This window comes from Cyprinodon variegatus, unplaced genomic scaffold (genome assembly GCF_000732505.1).
Source record: "Cyprinodon variegatus isolate N-32 unplaced genomic scaffold, C_variegatus-1.0 Scaffold208, whole genome shotgun sequence".
NCBI classification, from domain to species: domain Eukaryota; kingdom Metazoa; phylum Chordata; class Actinopteri; order Cyprinodontiformes; family Cyprinodontidae; genus Cyprinodon; species Cyprinodon variegatus.
Genome location: NW_015150661.1, coordinates 794,647 through 816,038, shown reverse-complemented (window position 1 = coordinate 816,038; position 21,392 = coordinate 794,647). Strand labels below are relative to the sequence as shown.

At 36.5% G+C, this 21,392-nt stretch overlaps 1 protein-coding gene across 1 annotated transcript in view; it reads right to left on the bottom strand.

Moving 5' to 3' along the window:
* Window positions 1-21,392, bottom strand: part of bmp7 (bone morphogenetic protein 7) — a 42,317-nt gene that overhangs the window by 11,372 nt on the left and 9,553 nt on the right. Inside the window, exon 2 of the mRNA XM_015380187.1 lies at window positions 515-707. Within this exon, the coding sequence (XP_015235673.1) occupies window positions 515-707 (193 nt within the window). The remainder of the gene's footprint in view (window positions 1-514; window positions 708-21,392) is intronic.

The following is a 21,392-nucleotide window of genomic DNA, read 5'->3' as shown; positions in this document are numbered from 1 at the left end:
TAATTTTTAAAAACAACCATTGACTAAAATGCTTTTTTGGTTAATTGGTTTACATCATCCTTATCTTTAATAAATTCTTGAAAAGGTTAAATCTTCTTGTCAACATAGTTCCTATTAGCCTGGCCAACCAGACTGAGGCGGACTCCCAAAATAAGCATTAATCCTCTATTGCACGTTCCCGCAGATGTCCTTCACATTAAGGACCATCCCAAACTATGTGATTCTTCTGTTTTGGGGCACGTTTACTCCTGACCCATGCTCCCTGTAATCTGCTGCCCTAGTCCATTGTCCTCCTGCATTAAAATGTAGTGCTCCCCCACACTATCTTTGAAAATCTAAAGGGTTTCAATATGTCCCTCTGCCTGAACATCCTTTTTGGACTATCATGTTGTGTGACTTGTTCACTCACTTTACCTGGAGGCAAATAGGTCAATCAGTGAATAAACAGAGTTTGAAAGTTGTAGCTCTTTAAACCCGGAAGTTGTTTCACCAAATAACACAAATTAGAGCTCACCTGTCCGAATGTTCCTCTAACACCTGGTAGACGCTGATCTTGAAGGTCTCATTATCATAACTTTCATGGATGAAGTCTTTGTAAATACGAAACTCAGCAGCGGTGACGGCTTCACCTTCTGGGATACGTGACAGATCGAATCTGAACTCTCGATGATGCCGCCGCACTGGAAGGAATTCCTTATCGTGCTCCACTGACAAGAAAAGCACATAAGAGAAAATAAGACAGCGTACCCAAGCAGAGGGTAAAGCTCCCCTTTATGGGTTATGAAACAACCAGGAGCTTATGTGAGTTTATATAAAGCAAAGCCTTTTGTGTGGTCACACGTTACAATGTCTTGGGCAAGAAAATTGATGCTTTGAGGCAGACAGTGATGATATTTATTCTCTTTAAACCTTTGTTGTTATTAAGAACCTAACATAAGCTGTAAGACTCAAACTCTGTGCCAGATTTTACAGGTCCATGAATATGCTGTACATATGTTGGCTGATGGCAGAAACATTCACGAAGCATTGAATTAGAAGCAATGCATCTGGCACACACTGAAGCATGATAGAGAGATGCAAGCAGATTCTGACAGGTTTATGAGCCGCTCTCCTCCCTTTCTTTTCCTTTCATAGCCCCAGAGAGTCATTCAGTCTGTCCTTCATCTGGTTCTCATGAGTTGGGGGCTTCATGTTTGCTGTACCTAATCTCCTCTGGCTCGCCATTGCCACATCCATGTTTTCCAGTCCCTCCTGCAGCCTCAAGAAACCCTCCTTCCTTAACCTTGCTCCTCTTAAGTCACAGCAGGACATCCCCAGAACAAACGCTTTTTACCGACAGATAGTCAGCAGTTAATCATTCTCTCTGTTTTTCATTTCTTTGTGTAAAAGACAGCAAATTTGATATTCCTCTTGACCTCATATTTGTGTAATATTATTTTTTTTTTTTTTTCAAATTTCATCTATGTAAGAAAATATACACTACAATATAAAACTCATCTCACATTTCTTTAGATTTCACTGTCAAGAGCTAAAAATTCCTTCTATATTGAAATGACTTTTTTCAATTTCCTGCACTTTCCAAAGGTCTTTGAGTGTTATCTTCATCTCTTCATTTATTTACCCAAATCTAAACTTCCTTAACAAGCAATGCTTGAGAACATATAAAAAATGTGAATTCTGCTAGCTATGCAGTCTTTAATAAATCATTAATCATAAATACATAACGACGCTGAGGTACAATGAGAATACTTTTATCTTCTCATCAGTACTTCTTTAGCTTAAAGAGACATTATGTTAAATTTTACCGCCTTTGTTCTGTCCAAGGCAAGGCAAGGCACGACAAGGCAAGGCAAAGCAAATTTATTTGTAAAGCACAATTCAGTACAGACAATGCAAAGTGCCTTACATGAATAAAATATAGGAAAATAAAACAGAATCAAAGCAAGTAGGAAAAAATGAAAAATAAAAAAATGCAGAAACAAAAAAGAACATTAAAAACAGTTGGACTAAAGGAAATAAAAAAGTTGAACTAATGATGTTTCAGTTGAACTGTTTAACTAGAACAGTTAAAGGCAATGCTAAACCCAAGGTTAGTTATAAATATGTCCTAATATTTTAGTTTACAAAGAAACTTCTACAGTATTGCTTTATCTGTATTTTATTTTGAAGGCGAGTTTTGAGGTAGCAGTGCATTGTCAGTAGCAGAGTCAGTGGGAACAGGTTATTGCAGAGAGAAAGCATGCCTATTAATTTAGAAACTTTGCCTCCTGTCATCAATCTGTGTTCTGTTTGGTGCTATATATTTGATTAGAATTCATTTAGAGATCGTTTTTCAAATGTGTTTATTCCAGTAAATAGCCGTGTCCCAATAGTTTTTTTGCACAGTAAAGATCATAACTGTTTATTATCAACAGCTAATGTTAATTGTATTTTATGCTTCCTGACATTACAAGTTTATTCTCTGCTTGTAGAGCTGATGCATATTTTATTTTTTGTTTCTGTTTATATTTTCACTCAAATCTTTCATTGAGCTTCCCACACAATTGTATAGAATTGTAAGAAGACCGTAATAAAGGAGCAATACGCTCAGTTTCCTGGCTCATGAAAACATGAGCATGGCTTGCTGTTAATCTGCATTAACATACACGGTATATCCAAAACGTAGTGATAACAGTACAGCCTTTTTCTTTGACCCTTTACGACTAAAACAGTAGGCTCTCAGTAGATCAAAACCATTGCATCTATAAGCCTATATCGTATTTGCTAGAAATTACTTCAGAAGTTTGGTGCTGTTGGGCGTAGTTAGTTTGCATGACCCATGTACGAAGGCCTTCGTCCTCGACGCGGGTAACCTGGTTTCAAATCCGACCTGTGGTCCTTTGCCTGTCAGCCTACTGTCAGGAAAAACAAGCCACTAGTGTCGTTAAACCTCAAAAAAAAAAAAAAAAAAAAAAAGGTTGGACGTGACGTCAAGTGCATCGATGTTAAAAGGGACGACCAGAGCAAATAGCTGAGGCGTTATATTCAATATGGATTTTGCAGATATTTTGAAGTGACCATCATCCGGCTCAACTCAGGGCTGCAGTTCTGTGTTATCGCCACAGGTGGCCGTATGATTAGAAAACTCTGTAATGCCTCTTTAAGTTCACACATTCTGTAAATAAGGGTTATTAGCAAAGGCTTTGCCATATCAAAGAAAGTATGTTTTTTTTATTGGACAATACATCTTGCTCATGTCTAAACATTAAGAAAAAACACATTGCGTGGAACATAATGTCATATCATGTTTAATAGACATACTTTAATAACAGACTGACACAGCTCATTGGCTAATTTGTATCATGTGCAGCCTGGTCCCGATGCTCCGAGAGGCTTTACCATATTAACAGGAGAAGCGGGGCATGTGAAGTTAGACACTGTCGTCGGACAACATGGGGTAATTTATAAATGTTTTAAATCTGGTTGGGTCTGGATTAGCCAACAGGTGGGTCCGGATCCGGACAGCGGACCACTAATCCGTGACCTCTGGTATAGGATGTTGGAGCAATATTTATTTATGACAGTGTATACAGGGATATAAGAAAGTGGGTTAATTCTGAAGATTTTTGTACAAAGTCTTGCAATCTGCTTTGATTCTGCAGAATTTGATCAGATTGCATAGCAACACATGGATGTTCCATATTATCGAAAAATGAAAGTTTTTCTCTTCTCTTCTCTTTGCAAACCAATGTTTGGTGCTTTTCCAAAGGCACAATCCCGATGTAAAGGCACCTTCAACAGTAAAGTAGGAGTCAGCAGTGTGAATGATGTATTTGGATCAAATTGTCCGATCAGAACAGAACCACCATAGGCGCAGTGGCTGGCAGATTGTTCGCGAGAGAGTGACCTAATGATAAGAGCCCAATTCCAGACAAACCACTTGAAAAATTAGCTGTGTTTGTATTTGGTGTGAACATACCTTAAGATTAGTTTTAACTTAAAATGCCATACAAAACTACCACTTCTTGGCGATCTTAAGATCGTTTAAGTATTTAATGTATTTGTTAAACTTCAGCTTAACCTAAATATTTACTTACCAAGAAGGTGTATATACAGTATCCATATATCTTTAACCAAATAAATGTTATATATTAAGGGTTTATTTAGCCTTTGCAAACACAAAGATTTAGAAAAATAGCAAGCCCTAGGCATTCCAGGGGCTACTGAGAGACACTGTAACAGACACAGACTCATGTTCAGTTCCATCAATAGCACATCGAAAAGACATTGTCTCCTCTGTTGGTAAACTGATAAGTAGATAACATTGAGAAAACTTCATAACACTCACTTTAAGAGATAGACTGATACAGGGTTTTTAAGCCAGTGCCATTGAATATGACATAAGTCTAGCTGCTTTTTCGGGTGCCAATTTTAAGGTTGTTGCTTTCTCTTCCTCCATTTACCAAAACAATAAAAAAAAAGAAATCTCTATATTATAGTTGAAACGATCAGATTAATCGTGATTAATAGATTTTTGAAATAATCGTCAACTAATTTAGTAAACGATGAATCGTTAACTGGAGTGTAGAGACTCCACAACATGCCTGTAGTTGACAGAGGAACCCACATTGAGCTGTAATTATGCCAAGATTGTAAAAAAAAATATATATAAACAAAAAGTTTGGTCTCTCAAAATGATCTATGTAGAATTCCTCAAGTAGAAAAGTTTCAGCTTCACCTTGTTTAATTTCGTAAAAAATCTCCTTTAAGGGACCTTTGGACCTATCAGATTATTAGGCGAAAAAATAATCGCCATATTAATCAATTTGTAAAATAATCATTAGTTGCAGCCTTATTCTATATACTGTACAAATCAAATCAAATACAAATCAATTGATAGTAGTTGGCATGAGCCGCAATGCATTCACTTCATTGTCATCTTCAGGTATGGCTGTTAAAAGCTCTAATGCGGAGATCTTCAACAGGGGTCCGCGACCCCTAGGGGGTCCATGGAGGTACTGCATGGGGGTCGCGAAAGCTTTGATTGATAAGACTTTTTTTTTATTTTCCCCCCTTCAATTTTTTCCACTAATTGAAATGCCTTTAAATACACATTAACATGAATTTAACACACTGTAGTAAACAGATAAATGGAGGCAGAAGATGTATTTCAGTCATCAATGCTCACATTCAGCGACAAACAAGGGCTTTTTCAAGCTGGGCACCGTTTCATTCACAACACCTGTCCCATCAATGAGGACTCAGAATCAGAAATACTTTAATAATCCCAGGCTGAAATTACTTTTGTTACATTACTACATCTGTAATAGAGTGACCAGCTTGATATAACACAATATCATATAATATATAAAATTAGTGGGTCCCCGCTCCATCTTGCCATCAGTTTGGAGGTCCTTGGCCTGGAAAACGTGAATACCCCTGCTCTAATGAATCGGGAAATTCATGCACATATCAGTTAGCAAAATACAATAAAAGAAAAAAATATTTGCAAAAAAGTATGGTGCTTTATTTAGTCAAATGTGTTTTTTTTAGCCTTATGGTCCTCTTATTTTGAATCTGCTCTTATACTCGTCCCACCTCTTGTCTCCCAGTGCAGGTGCATTCCCTCTGTTTATAGAGTCAGACCTGTTCTTAGCTTACCAAGCAGACTCCCACCTTTTACATTAAAAATTGTTACTTTTATTCTTTTTTTGAATATAAAATGGCTTGACACTTCTGTACAATGCACAAAGTAATAGTTTCTCATGTTTTATCAACACGACGCGAAGGACAATAAAGCCCTTGCTTGCCATTTCATTCCCCTACAGGCCATCTAGGGAATATGGCAGTCATTAGATGAGAGGAAGAGGCAAGGTTTAAGCTAAGTGGGTGCATTTATGATTTCCTGTTGAAGGAAGTGAGTAGCCGTCACCCCACCTGTGTCACACATACCAAAAATCTGGCAAACACACCCTGCGATGCCATGTGAGCCTCTCTCTCTTAGTACTCGACATTTAACTCAGTCGCAACTCTTCCACACACAAACTCTTGGAGCCAGTAAACCGATGGGTGCTGTGCGTCACTGCACAGTAACACAATCATTATGGCTTTCTGTAATCCATAATTAGAGACACGACAACAGACAGATGCAAAGAGAAAAGCGAGCTTACACAATGAGCTGGCCACACACGTGCAAATCAGCGCACTCAGACATGGTAAGATGACAGAGACTGCTTCATCCAGCAAGAGTTTATCATGCACCTGGTAACAATAAGGGAGACTAATGGTCTCTGTGTTAACCTTCATTTACAGTTACAACTTCCTTTCTGTAGTTCTGCTTCATGTTACAGAAAATCTAAAGTTACTATGGTGTAAAATACTGTCACAGCACTGTTTCTATTGGCATCAAGTCAGAAAAATAGCTTTGAAACAACAAAAAAGTAAAGTGAAAACATAGACCTCATTTTTAGCAACCTATAAATTGATTTCCTTTTAATAAAATTGAAGTGGACAAGGTTTTATATGAAAATTATCACTGGGACTTAAATACAGTGTGTGACAGTACCTCGCCACTGCCTAGAGTGTGATTTTTCTCCCTTTTGCACAAGTGAATAAAGAGCTTGTTTTTGTTCATTGCTCTGGAATGACCTTTTAACACATTAAACTTCTTTGTTTTAAAATGTCACATGTATTTCAGCTTTCCATGAGAACAAGTTAACCTTACGTGACAATGGAAGTTTTTTGTTACAAAAGATGACGGACTTTTATTTTTTTCTACATGTATGAAGCTGGCACATTCTTTATAATAAAGAAGCAAGCGCAACATAATCATCTCAAGATCCTTGGTAGTTCGGGTTTTTGTTTTTTTTATTTGTTTTGTTTTTTATCATTTCTATTTTTCCTGTTTAGAAAGTATTAGTATAGTATATTATAGTATTAAGAACGTATTCTGTTAATTGCTCTTTATCATCTCTTGTGTTCTGAGTATTTCATTATATTCTCTTGGATCTCATCTTTCTTCTCCTTTCATTTCCTTTTTGTATTTTTTTTCCCCTCTGAGTTAATTACTCCCCTTCCTTCTATCTACATGTTTTGCTTTTTTCAGCAGCTGTTCCAAATCCCCCTGATTTGCTCACCTGCATCCAATGTTATTCTCCACCTTTTCCTCTGAATATAAGCTCTCTCGCTGTCATTCTTCATTGCTGGTTCCTTCTACTACTCTGCTGTGCTCCATGCCATGCTTTTCTCTACCTCTTGAAGTTATGTTTGTTGTAGTAATATTAAATTACCCTTTGCAACAGTTAGGCCTTACACTGGGATGCTGTTTAACTATAAACATACCTGATCTATGGCACTTAATTTATAATAATATAACTTAATCTATGTGGTTCAAATATCATCCTCAGTGTATTCCAACTGTGTCTTTATTGTTTTAGAATAGTCCAAACTCAGGTATCCCTTCAAAAGAATATACATTGATGGAGTGTTCAACTCTGAATTACTTTGATCCTGTCATTCCTGCCAGTGATATTTCCCAAATAAAAAGAGTTACCACTGGTTTGCTTCTTAAAAAGAAATCATTCTAAAAATGAGCCTGTATTTGCAATAGCTCTTTAAATGATTCAGAACTTCGCACTTCTTTCAAACTGCCATTAAACCTGTCTTAAAGACATACTAAAGTCCTACTATTGAAGGTAGACCCTGTGTGTACAACTGAAGCAAGCCTAATATACAGTTTCTTTTATATCTAAAATGTTATGTAAAGTACATTTTTTTTTTTTTTTATCATCTCCTTGATGATACACAATGTTGGCTCAACAGGCAACCAAATAAACTTTTGGGCTCCAAACTGTGACAAACTCTAAATCCAAACTAAGAATATGTTATGTTTTTTTATGTCTTCACAGTTGGGATACAAACAAATAATTGACCACGGTCAATGTTAATGAAGCATTGTACATAGAATAACTGATAAAGTTTGTAGGCCTATGTATTTATTACTGTTTTCAAGGCTGCACTTTAAAATATGAAATTCTCTAGAGCTGTTCTAAATTATTTTTTTTTTAATTTACACTCGTTTATACAAAATGACAGAACAAATCTAAGTCAGATCAGACTAATCTATTTCAGTGTTGAAATGTGATCTCCTTTCAGAACCATTATCCGCTGCTCATCCCTAAGTGGAGCCAGACAATAAGAGGTTGAGGCATGCCATGATAGAAAAGCAGAGCAACCCAAATATAAAAATCCTCCTGAAGTTATCCCCTAAATAGAGCCCATTGAGACATGCTGCATGACAGAGCAGCATCAAATTATCAAACAAAAAAATAAAGATCTGCTGGGAAGAGAAAAATGTGTGGACAGAAAAGTGGAGGGAACACTATAGTAAAGCACAGGATACATATAAGCCCAGTTGATTGTGTGTACTTTAAGTTAATGCACTTCATGTGGCCATTTTTTCCCAATTCTTCAAACTGTAACCAAACATTTAGAAGCACAGTTGACAACAAAAAGTTGCTAAATTGCACAAAATGTTCCTCAAGTGAATCCAGTGACCAGATGGAGCCAAAGCACTGCACATCTCTGAGTTATAAGAGGCTAAGATAAGAGTTTTTTTTTTTTTATTATTGGTGGATGGGGAGCGCTTATGAACAGGTCTGCCCTACAGACAGAATGAAGTGGAGGAGAGGAAGAAAAGGTGTTTAGCAGTCTGCCACTGTATCAACACAGCAGGAAAGTCATTTATTTTTAAAGTTTGCACTGTTGCCTTTGTATGAGACAAAACTGATTATCAAAAACCCGCTAGCCAGGGACACTAAGCGAATTAGAAGTTTTAATTGATACGGAATTTAAAAAATAATTGCAATTAGATATCATGTTAACCATTCATAACTTTTTTCATGTAATTTCCTATTTAGTAACCTAACATGTCCCTGATTTTTTTGTATTAATTTGTTTCGTTAATTTAATGTTTCATACAGCTGAAGAGTTTTCAATATAATGATGTTTCTTTCTTTTCTTTTTCACAAATTGCAATATTGTAAAAATCTAAACCTTGTAAAGGAGTTAGCCCTTCATGATACGGAAAGACCCTCTTGGAAAAAAAAAAAAAAGAGAAAAAACACTGATTTTACAAAAAAAAAAATAGCTGCTAACTGTATCAATTAATCATTTTCTTATTTACCAACGATAAGATCATTCAACTTTAGATTGACTCATGAATAACTTTACAATAATATAACTTATACCCCAAGGCAAATTTATTTGTATAGCACAATTCAGTACAAAGACAATGCAAAGTGCTTTCCATGATTAAAATAGGAAGATAAAACAGAATCAAAGCAAGTACGAAAAAAAAAATCAATAAAATAAAAAATGCAGAAACAAAAAATAATATTAAAAACAGTTGGACTAAAGAAAATATGTTTTAGTTGAACTGTTTAACTAGAACAGTCGAAGGCAATCCTAAACAAATGTGTTTTTAGTCTTGATTTAAAGGAACTCAGGCTTTCAGCACTTTTACAGTTTTCTGGAAGTTTGTTCCAGATAAGTGGAGCATAGGAACTAAATGCTGCTTCTCCATGTTTAGTTCTGGTTCTAGGTATGCAGAGCAGGCTGGAGTCAGAAGACCTGAGTGGTCTGGAGGGTTGATACACTGATAGCAAGTCTGTGATGTGTTTAGGCGCTAAGCCATTCAGAGATTTATAAACTAACAGAAGTATTTTAAAGTCTATTCTCTGAGATACAGGGAGCCAGTGTAAGGATTTTAGAACTGGGGTGATGTGCTCTACTTTCTTAGTCTTAGTGAGGACACGGGCAGCAGCGTTCCTGATCAGCTGCAGCTGTCTAATCCACTTTTTAGGCAGACCTGTGAAAACACTGTTGCAGTAATCAATTCGAGCAACTAATGTACTTAAAAACTGCATGGTAAATATATGCCATTATATGCCATATATGTGAGAATTTCAGTTAGTCGTTTTGATAAAATCAAATAAAATGTGGGACTGTCTAGCTCCTAGTTACTACGGGCTTCTCGGATTTATTACTTTGATACAAATTCATTGAGATATGAAGTGTCAATTGCTGAGGGATACTTTTACTGTTAATAACTTCGCTAGATAAAACTTCAAAAAGTCTGAGCTATCCCTAAAGAACAAATTCCATCTGAGCATCAAAAGTTGATTTTGCTCTTTGTTTCCCCATTTTTTTGAAGACCTCCCCCCCTTTTTTTTTCTCTCCTTATCCTCTCTCCACCTCTCCTGCTATCATGAGGACCTAAGACACTTCTAAAACACCTCACTCCACAGAGCAGCAGCAGACATATCTGACGGCTCACATTAGCCCAAGTGTCTGTCGGACACCCTCACACCCTCAGTCCTGTTTCCAAGCTTCCGCTCCTCACTGGGAGGGGAACTAACCCCTGGCACCCCTCTCACTTTTCTCAACTGTTGAAAGCTTTGCTTCCTACAATGTCTAGGATTTCTCACCCACAACATCCCCCTAAAGCTCTTTACTAGTAAGCACACCTGGTAGCTAAAAAATGTGGTCAGATAATTCCAGAGCCTAAGTCTGAGACATATAAACCAGAAAATGTCCCAGGAACTCTTTCTCTGTATTTTAATATTGCTCTAAAATGTGTCAAAGTTTCCAAACACTAAAAGGAGAAAAATATTTGAAGGAAAGGGTCAGACTTCTCTTTGGGTGTTTATCCTATAAACAGTTAAGACAGTTGGAACTCTTGGGTAAAACTGAGTACTCACAGTAGGGCAGTTAGCACATTAGGAAACATCTTGTCCTCTAGCAAGTGCTGATGACATCATACCAGCTTGATGTATTTCCACCGTAAGATGGGACAGCTCAGAGGGTCAGCAGAGTTTAATACTATAACTTACTCACACTTAGCGATCATTAACTTTCCACAGAGGAAGTTTTTAGTGAGTCAGTGAGCGCAGTCACTAATGTATGCCTATGGTCCTATGTGGAGGCAAAGAAAGTAACCACAGGAAGGAAAGTCTTTACATTGAAGAGCTGCGGTCAGGCCAGACTTTTCCGGCTTTGCTGACCTCTTTACTCTCCTCCTCACAGCAGCCATCAAATTTGCCTGCCCTCTACACCCATAACCTCCTGTGCTTGGTTCCACCTCATGCTTCACTGGGCACCATGGACCACAGATTTATACAGGATATATAAACAACCTGGAATGCTTAGTGATACATTTCACTGTAAAAAGAATCTCAAAGTGGTGCTTTTTTCTCATTTGCTTTGAATGCTTTACGGATTCTTTGCTCAAATGAATAGTTGGACTTTTTTGCACAAATTTTACTGCTACAGTGACTGGTCATCCCAACACAATCCTTAACTGGTCTACATCGTTAGTTCCATTAAAAATCTAGTTATAAAAACAGCAACTGACAGATAAAATTTATTTTGTCTGTAAAATATTTTTACTGTGTTTAAGGAAGTTATGTTTCATTGTTCAAGTAATGGACAAAAACAAATTTAACATAATTGCAGCAGTTTTAAAGTTTTGGTTATGAATAATGTATTTGTCAAAACTTTTCTATAATTGAGTCGCAGTAGTATGTTGAAGGACAATATCCTTCTGGAAGATCAATCTGTATCAGTACCAAGTATTTTAAATCCTTTAAAATGTTTACTTTTAAAACTGGCCTGTATTTTACCCCATCCACTTTTCCATCAATTTTAAAATTTTTCTCTGTCCCTCCTGATCAAGACCATCCCCGCAGCATGACACTACCACAACCATGCATCACAATGGCAAGAAGAGTTCGGAGTAATGTTTAGCGTCTGCTTTCATCCACACAGCACATAACATGTACTGTACAGCAGTACAAAAACCTTCTTCTTATCTGCTCAGTGTTCAATATGTTTTTTATGTTGCCTATATGACTTGTAGCAAACAGGAATATTGAATATGTTTTTGTTTTATCTAATAATCGCTCTCACATAATATCCCGGTAATATACTTAAAACTTGTTTTAATATGACAACTTCTGAAAATAAACACCAGTATCAGTTATGTAATATGGCACAGTAGTAAAACTTTAAAGGAAAACAAAATAAAAAAAATGTTAGATTAATTCATTCATTCAGTGATTGTGTTTTTATATATATATCTAATTTGTTTAAAGGAGGATGAAATGTAAAAAACTTAGTAACTTCAGACAAATATTTGTATCTTCCCTCTAAGGCGACCACTTGCATTTTGTAAAAACAATAAGGCAGCAAATGTGACTCATACGGGAAAATTTGGTTTCTGTCGTGCGAGTGACAATTAAAAAAAAATTTGATTTAACGTCAATCAGGATGTTTTCTACCACTAAGGATAGTATTATTTCCTGAAATCAAATCCAGAATAGCAAGTGTTTTAAAAAATGTATCTTACATATAACTGTCAAAAGAGTACTTCAACTTAAGGTGTTGAATTTTATCTTCAAAGTTCCTCCTCCTTCCTCTTCTTAAGAACTTAATATTTCATTAATCAGAAAACTTATAAAATTTAGTGAGCTCCTAAGCACAAAAAAATTAAGTAAATGGGGAAAAAGCTAACTTTTAATTTTTACATCAAGCAACGAGGTCTGTCAGTCCCTTGAGTCGTATTTTCATTTTTAAGGAATGAGCAAATGTGAATAAATAAAAAAGTAAGACTTTTTATTATTGATGGCTCCCCAAGATTTAACATTTTTAGATTTTAATATTAAATCTACAAATTCTTTTTCTTTTATTTCCTGTTAAGAACTTGTTCCTGTTAAAAATGATGCATTGCTTTAAAAAGATGTGACTTAAAGAGCAGCATTCAGCTGTGGGATAAAACTCTTCCTATTGAAGCAAATGCACAAATAAAATGTGAGCATGTAAAATTTCACTACAGGATAATATAAATATTGACTGCTGGTTTTTGTTTTAAAGATTGTGAAAATGGTCTAAGAAAGTGACCTCTTGATTTTCTAAAACGTTGCTGAGCTTTGTAGTCATTCAGCATCAGATTGTTTTCACACCATGTTAAGAAATGGTTCACCAGCTCCTGTACTCAGCTTCTTGTCCATTTTTGATGCACCCAACTACTGCAGATTCATCAGCGTATTTCTGTAGATAACAGAAATAAATGGAATTCGGGACTCTACAGAGTAAATAGGAATAATGGTGAGAGTATCCTCCCCTGTGGTGCTCCTGCGCTGCCAACTACCTGATTTAAACAGTTTAATCTTCACTCATGCAAACTGTGTCCTGTTTGTCAGGTAGTCTTTAAACCAGGTGATTGCTGACGCCTCCACCTGAGTCTTCTGGAGTTTCTGACAAAGTAAATCAAGCTGAATCGTCTTAAATGCACCGGAGAAATCAAAGAACATGCCTCGTCTAAATGACAGAGGGGTTGTTGAAGCAGGTGTGTGATGGCAACATTAGGTCCAGCTCAACAGCAACAAGTGAAATGCAGGTGGTCTTGAAAACTGCTTGTTTGTTTGCTCAGGTGGACCACCAGGAATTTTCTCTATGACTTTCATGTATGGGATTTCAAGCCAACAGCTCTATAGCCACTAAGGATTGCTGGTTGAGTTTCATTTGATATCAGAACAGGGCAGGGTGTCTTCCATGTCTCTGGAACTATCTTCTGGAACAGGCTAAGACTGAAGAGATTCTGTAGAATCCCACAGGGCTTATCCTCATTAATTTGGGGCTGACACCATCTGGACCTGGTTGCCTTATTGCAAATCAATCTCCCCAGTTACCTCTTCATTTAACTTCTGGAGACAGACAGACAGATGGAAGCAGAGGAGCAGCACCATCTTCTAATTTGGATAAGAGTCTCACTTTAGAGACATAGGAGTTATTGAGATTTACATAAAACAAGTCCAAAGTTTTTTTGTTTTGTTATTTTTATGTTGGCAGTGTAGCAGAGACTGCCATAAATGCATTTGACTTTTGTCTCTGTAGTTACTCAACATTGGAACTGATGGCATCATATGCTGTGTTGGCCACAGCCAAAGGTGGAATGTAAACAGTTTTCAAAACAACACTGGTAAACTTTCTGTGCAAAAAATATGAATAATAAAAAACATGTCAAGAGTTCAAAATCTGAACTGGAGAAACAAATCTTCACAATACTGTCAGTGATTACCACGTTTGCTGTTCAAAAACACTGCCAACCCACCTCTCAAGTTTTTCCACCTTCTTTAATCTCTATCTGCTTGTATGTTCAGAAAGCTTGGTAGAGAGAGACTGAAGTTGGGGATATGATCTTGCAGCCATTTTTAGGTAAAAAAAACAAAGTATTTGGCGAGTCCTTGCTAGGGGTTGGAGTTTTCTTTTGTTTCAGAAAAATATCCCATTGCGCATAATGGCATATAGAAAAGATGTCTTAAATTTTCAGCTCCAACCTCCTCCCCTTACTACTGGATCCTCGGTCCTTCTTTTAAACTCAACTGGTACTTGTGGAAGTACCAGTGGTTGGTACTTGCGGTTATATTTCACTTTTTGATGTTAATGAGCTTGTTCCGGGTGTAATATAACAAGTTGCTATGGTTTTTTAAGGTTATGCATTATACAAATCCTTGCAACTGCAGCTGCACAAAATCCAAACACAAGATCTGATTTGCACAAGAGATTTTCTTTGAAAAAAAAATATCGGAATAAAAATAGCTGGTTTTCGAACATTTACGTAACTTAATCTGATGTTTTTGTTCTTTTGAAATTAAGCTTATTTTTTTTCTACTTTTTTATTGTAGATTATGATGTTTTCACAGGTAGAAAGATCAGATTTTCATGCATGATTTATCATGTGTTGCAACCAACAATAAAATAGTATACATAGATCATTTGTTAACCTCTAAACTTTACCTCATGCTTTAACAGGAATTATTGATATATATCTGGTTAGACTTTTGTTGACAGATATTAAATGATAAACATCAACAGATTGTATTTTCCTATCTAGTTTCCTATCTGAGACAAAAAATAAACTGTACCGCTGGAGCAATTTTGTTTTGCTTTTTCTGCATGATCAATACATACTTGTTGAAGTTGCAAATTAAGATTGGCAAATTAGTTTGACAACAATTGTTGGACATTTGTAGGGATAAGTGTTTTAAGATTTTTTCCCTGAATTACTGACCATTTACATGAAAAATTAGGATTTCTAATAAACAGTTATATTACTATAGATACAGGCACCTTGATTAAGGTTCAAATTAGTTAATTAACAAATTGCATCTTAAAGTTTTAGGTGTTTCAACTCTGTTGTCCCAGGAATATTTTTCTTGTCATAAATCAAAATAATGGTTTTAGAGTTTTGTAAATGCCAACGTTTTTTTCTGTTTTGAGTCATTGTAAAAGTTTAGGTATATTGGATGAAGAAGCTGAACAACAAAATGCTGCCTGTCTGAATGGGCTCTATATAGTGGAATGTCAACAACATAATTACATCTTCATCAGCCTTTATTCTGATGTGAGATATACTGAGCTCAACAGCAGGAGTGAGACAAAGAAGAGGTTTCCACAACCCCACTTCAACCATCTGCAGTTCTTCTTGAATAAAACAACTCAAACTTGCCGTACCACAGCCGTTCAGTTCTCCCCCACTCACCCCTTCTACCCTTCATCCCCTTGTTTTCATGTTCTTTAATTTAGAGGCCACAGGAACCACACCCTCCTCATTTAGCCAAGCCAGCTCCCTTTATAGACCTCAGGAAAACTTACATGTTGCTCACTCATTTGCAGAAGGGTAAACATTTTAGATTTTTAACCTCCATCCCAGTGCTGCACCTTGTGCAAACATGATGTGCACTAGAATTTTATCAGCTTGTTGTTTATTTTGCTCCCTCAAGCCAACTGATTTTGCTTTACAAAAAAATATGTTGATAAAAACACAAGGAAAAGCAGCTGTTTATTTCTTCCTAGATAAATGAAGACCTTTTTACAGCCATCTCGTATTTCACTTTACCCTACATCCAATGTTTCATCACTTGTCATAAAACCACTTGTACATGGTCATTGCTTGACTTTTGCAAGCATTTATTTTAATGTTGGAGCCTTCAGTAGAATATGGTTAGTTTTATAACTTCCGCTAAAGCAATCTTCTGCTTGGAGACCTAACACATTTTACATAGTGCAGCTGGTGGCAGGCAGGCTAGGTAGCTCAAAATAGGGTTTTACTAGACACACTCATAACTGCTTTGACGCCTAGGTTCACAAGATTGTGCACTCCCACACTGAAGAGACAGAGAGGATGAATTCACTAACTTAGAATAAATGACTATGAAAATAATTCATTTTTAGTCTCAAACTATGAAGCTAACGATAAATCCTTTTTTAACATTTTTTTAGAAAACATAAATAAAATAATTCTCTTGCAAGCATGAATATTTTTGATTGATACTGAAACAGTTATTTCAACCAGATGTGTGAAAACATTAGCAACAATGAATCACTAACTTAGAATAAATTACTGTGAAAATTATCCATTGTTGGCCTCAAACTATAAGGCTAACGGTGAATCCTATTTAGCATTTTTTGAAAACATAAATAAAATAATTCTTTAACAAGCATGAGTATTTTTGATTGATACTGAAACAGTTAATTCAACCAGATGTGTGAAAACATAAGCAACAATGAAATAACCTGCCATTTCTTTCTCTTTTTCTGACCCTGATGCAGAAGAAATATTATGCTGCAGAGCTTTAACAGAGTAAACTAAGTGAAATGTTTAATGCAAAATATACTGAACAAAAATGTAAATCTAACTCACTATTTTTTATTAGCTAAACCCACTCATTTTATATTTTTTCTGTAAACATAATTCATGAAGTGCTGTAGAGCTTGACATTTTTACAGGTTTTAAAAAGAAAAAGTAATTGAAATTGCTGTAATGAATCCTTTAACATTTGAAATAAAACAATTTGAAATCTAACTTGTTGTTATGCTTTGTTTGTCTTTTTTTGTTTAAAAATGCATCTTATTTTAGGTCAAAATGTCCAACTCTTTAAAAAAAAAAAATAATTTTCAACAAAAAAAATCGTTTCACAATTGAAATAGAATGAAGAATAGATTTAAAAAAAAAAAGGGTCCTACACAAAATTATGCTTTAGTCATCTTGGTGACATGGACAAAACAATGTTCTGGAATGTAGGTAAAAAAATTTTGCATTTTAGTTCCATCCTACCAGAGCTCCATCTTCTGTATGTTTGCAGTTTATGGACTTTAGCAAAACCCAAAAAGGACTTCTTATTACTTGATTCTAACAACTGATTTTCTATCGTAATTCTTTCAAAAGCCAAGATCGATTAACAGCTGCCTGGTCAACATATTTCACCACTCAAACTGCTGATCTCCAAACCCATTACAATAAAACTATATTGTTACTGATAATAAATTAAACAAAGCTATATACGTTGTAATACTAAGGGAAATCAGAGTGAGGGGGTTACATGGAAATGTATGCTACATTTTTCACATTTTTGTTGCTACTAGGATCCACACTAAGATACACCGAAGGTTTGGTATGTAATATAAAAGAATGCAAAAAAGGTCTGTCAATGCACCTTTTAAGGCATTAAATAATTCCTTCCCTTGGCATTTCTCCATCTACTGTTCCCACTTAATTCCTTCTTTCCCCCTGCCCTACTACTGCCCCAGTATCAAGCAAAGAGCATTATATTTGTTATTGCAGCAATGGAGCTATTGGTCCCAGGATCTCTGGCTGTGCTCTGGCCTACATCTGCCCTCTGAGCTTCGCTGCTTGGTACCCAGTGTTAGAGGAGTGCAGGGGAGTCTCAGATTCTACTGCTTTCTGATAAGGCCTGGCCAAAGTAACCTAGATGGTAAAATAAAAGTGGCTTTGTCCATGCAAAGAATATTCCTTCTTATATTCAGTGCTATACCTGTTTTCATTATCTCCCACAAGTCATTGAAAAGCCAGATTAAACTGATTTCTGTGAGGAGTTGGAGCCACTCTTAAAGAAAATCAAGAGTTAGAAAAACAGAGTGAGTTTAATAAATGTTTAAAAAAAAAACTCAGATGAGCCCAACATTCCTGGCAGTCAACACGGTCATTCCATCATTGGAGCTCAGTAAGAACGCCCGCTCCTTTGTACATCTGGGCTTTTTGACCACTGGCCACATTATCAAGTCCCACCCGCAGTGTGTTTCATCATCTCTCCCAGCAAGTGCCTTGACTTGGCCAAGCAGACAGGGATTTTGCACTGCCAGATGTCATTCTAGGTTGACTAGTTTCAACAGGTGAGTCTGCAAAAATGGAAAAATAAAAAATGTGATATTCTTGGATAGCCAGATGTGTATTTTGTAAAGAAGCCTGAAACTCATGCAAGCAGAGAGATTCTTTTCATTTTGTGCAGAGCCTTTATAAGGTATTCATGGTTCTTCAAGTTTTAATCATGAAAATATCATAACTTGAAGATGTGTTATTGAACTCGTATGTGCTAGACTAACTCAAAATACTGCATCATTGTGAAATGGAAGTATTTTTAGTTCTCTGAATAGTTTGATGGGGAGTTTATTTGCATTAGTCCCCACACTTAAATACAAATCTAATAAAACTGAAAGTGCCTTCAGAAGCCCCATAATTAGTAAGCAGAGTAAATAATTAGTAAATAAAGTAAAGGGTTTGATCTTGGCTTAAATAAAACTATGATTTAAAGGAATATGAGATTTGTTGGAGAACGAAGAGCATCATTAAGACCAAACAGGTCAGGGATAAAGGTTTGGAGAAGAAGGAATAGTACACCCAAAACATGATTAGCCTTCATTTTCTACTCACCCCCATGCTGAACAACACTCTGGAGTACTTTTTTGATATCTCAAATGCATCTGGAGATCTGGGAGGCTTCTTGCTGTCTGCTGACATTCAAATAATGGAGGTCTATGGTGCCCGAGACAGAAAGGTCCATAAAAGTCCACAAAAAACGTGTCAATATTCCTCCATACTGCTCGTCCAATGTATTCCAAGTGTCCTGAGTGGGTAGCGTCCATAATTTACTCGAAACAAAGTCATTTAGAATGTTTTTAGAGCATAAAGAGTAGTGTATAGGATTTCCTGAAAGCGCGCACATGCGCGTTCACGACGCTACGGAAGCCGGCAGACCAAACCAGATGAAAGTGCGCATTCAGCGTCTGCTCTGCCAATAATGCAAGCGTAGAAGAAGAAATGTGCTGTTTACCTGTGCAAAGAAAGAAACAACGAAAGAAAAATGTCTGAGGACTTCAGTGTTGAGGAAGAGCATGAGTTCTTTGCCGAGTTCTAAAACAATTTTAAAGTAGTTTGTTCAGTAAGATCATTGTGCAAGCCGTCATTTAAAAATTAAAATTATTTGATCTATTTGCACAGCTAACAAGACATTGCCATTCTGGCATTCCATCTAAGATGACCAAGCATTTTTTAAAGAGGCAGGCAAGAGGCTCTGAAGGAGCTGTAGAGATCTATAGCTTAGGTGGAAGAGTTTATCAACAATACAAATAAGTAGTAAGCTTCAAACCTGGTCTTATTGGAAAAGTGGCTAGAAGAACGCCACTGTAAATTTTACGGTTTATCCTCGGAAACCAGATTGTCTGAGTGTGTCACACTTAACGAAGGTATGCACCCGAAGCCAAAACACGCAGCGCCAAGGCCAGTCTTCGGAAACACTCATGGGTGAACTGTGTGTCGTCCAGAGTTTGATTAAGGGTTGTAGGCAGCGAACAAGCTCGTCAAACCGACACACGGACACCCACAATCCTAGCTAGTTCGCGATGGTTCCTCTTGCATTGTGGAATGGAATAACACAGTGCAGACCACGTTTCAAAATGGGCATAAATCATAAATATGTGCGTCATACCTGCAATAAGCTACTACGACACGCTGCTGCAGGAGTATACACAGCCCTTAATTCATCAGAAGTCCTGTTCCAAGTTTGCAAGTTGGAGGCAGTGTATACATCCAACAGGCTGTTTGAATGACCTGAGACGAGCATGTAACCCGATAAAAGTGGTGGAAAAATAAAAATTCTTATCACCCTCAATGCACTGCCCCCACAGTGAAACTTAGTGGTGGCAGCATCATGGTCGTAGGTTTGCAAAAGGACCATAGGGACATGTCCCTACCAAAATTTTGAACCGACCTATTTGCCCCTACCAATAATTTCCTTTGCATAGCATGTTTATAATTAACAGTTCAGCGTGGTGGATCACTGTGTGTGATCACAGCCTATTCTTTTTCTCTCGCAGCCCCGCAGCTGCTGCTGCCGCTCCATCTGAGTGCTGCCTGGTCTTTCCTGTCCTTTAAAGTCAGTAACTGTCCTGTTTAGCTGCACTCTCATTGGTTGTTCTGCCTCAAGTTCTGCCTTATCTCTTCCTGATTGGCTGTTTTCTAATCCGTATGCGTGTGTGCGTGCTTGGAGCACGAAATAAGAATTTTATTCACGCTAGTTTCTTCAATTAATATTAGGCTAGGAAACTAGTCCTAATGAAAAAAAAAACTTAATTCTATCTACACTAAAACAGGCGAAAGCTGCTCATTGCTGATTCTTAGCCACAGCTGACTGAAAAAGAAAATCTGAGGGTTTCCCTTTTAACAATACTTCATTGCAATTACTGTTTTCCTTTTATGACGAACCTTTGAGGCAGTTCAGCTATAAATAGCAGGTGTTATTTCTTTATATAACCACACACTTCGTATAACCACACAAGATGGCCCCTAAACATCTGCTATTTTTTCTTTAGAAAGCATAATTACGGTTCCACATAATGTTGCCATTTCTTTGACCATTTCTACTCTTAAAAATAGGTTAAAGCCAATAACAAACAGAGGTACACTATTTACATTGATTTTATTTTACATAGATTTCTAGACAGTCTATAAGTTAATTAGTACAAACATTAGTGTTTGGTAAAAATGTTTGAATCCGGCTGTTTATTTTGGATATTATTACATTACAGACAAGCTGGTGTTATATTTTCTTTTAATAATTGTTAAGTGATTTTATATTGGAATAAATTTAGTCTCATTCTTAGTGTTTCTTAGTGGGACTTTACCTTTGCACAATTGTATATCTTTAAAAGAAAATACAGGTTAAATCCACATATAAAGGGCATTTTTAGACTATATTTGGTTAAATTGGCACATATTTACCTACTGTCTTAGTCAATGTTAAGTTTGAATGCAAACCTTTTCAAAGTGGAACAAAGTCCTTATTCCACATTCATGCTTCAAACATTGATAAACAGCATCTAGTGTGTGTAGTGTTTATAAAATTAGTATAAATGTAGCAAAAAACACTGCTTTTCTCTTTAAACCAAATGCACCCTGATGCTCACTTCAAGCATAAAAAAGCATGCACATTTTAGCACAGGTAAAATGACATTAATGAAACTTAGGACCAATATAGTGTCCCTACTAAAGTAGAAAT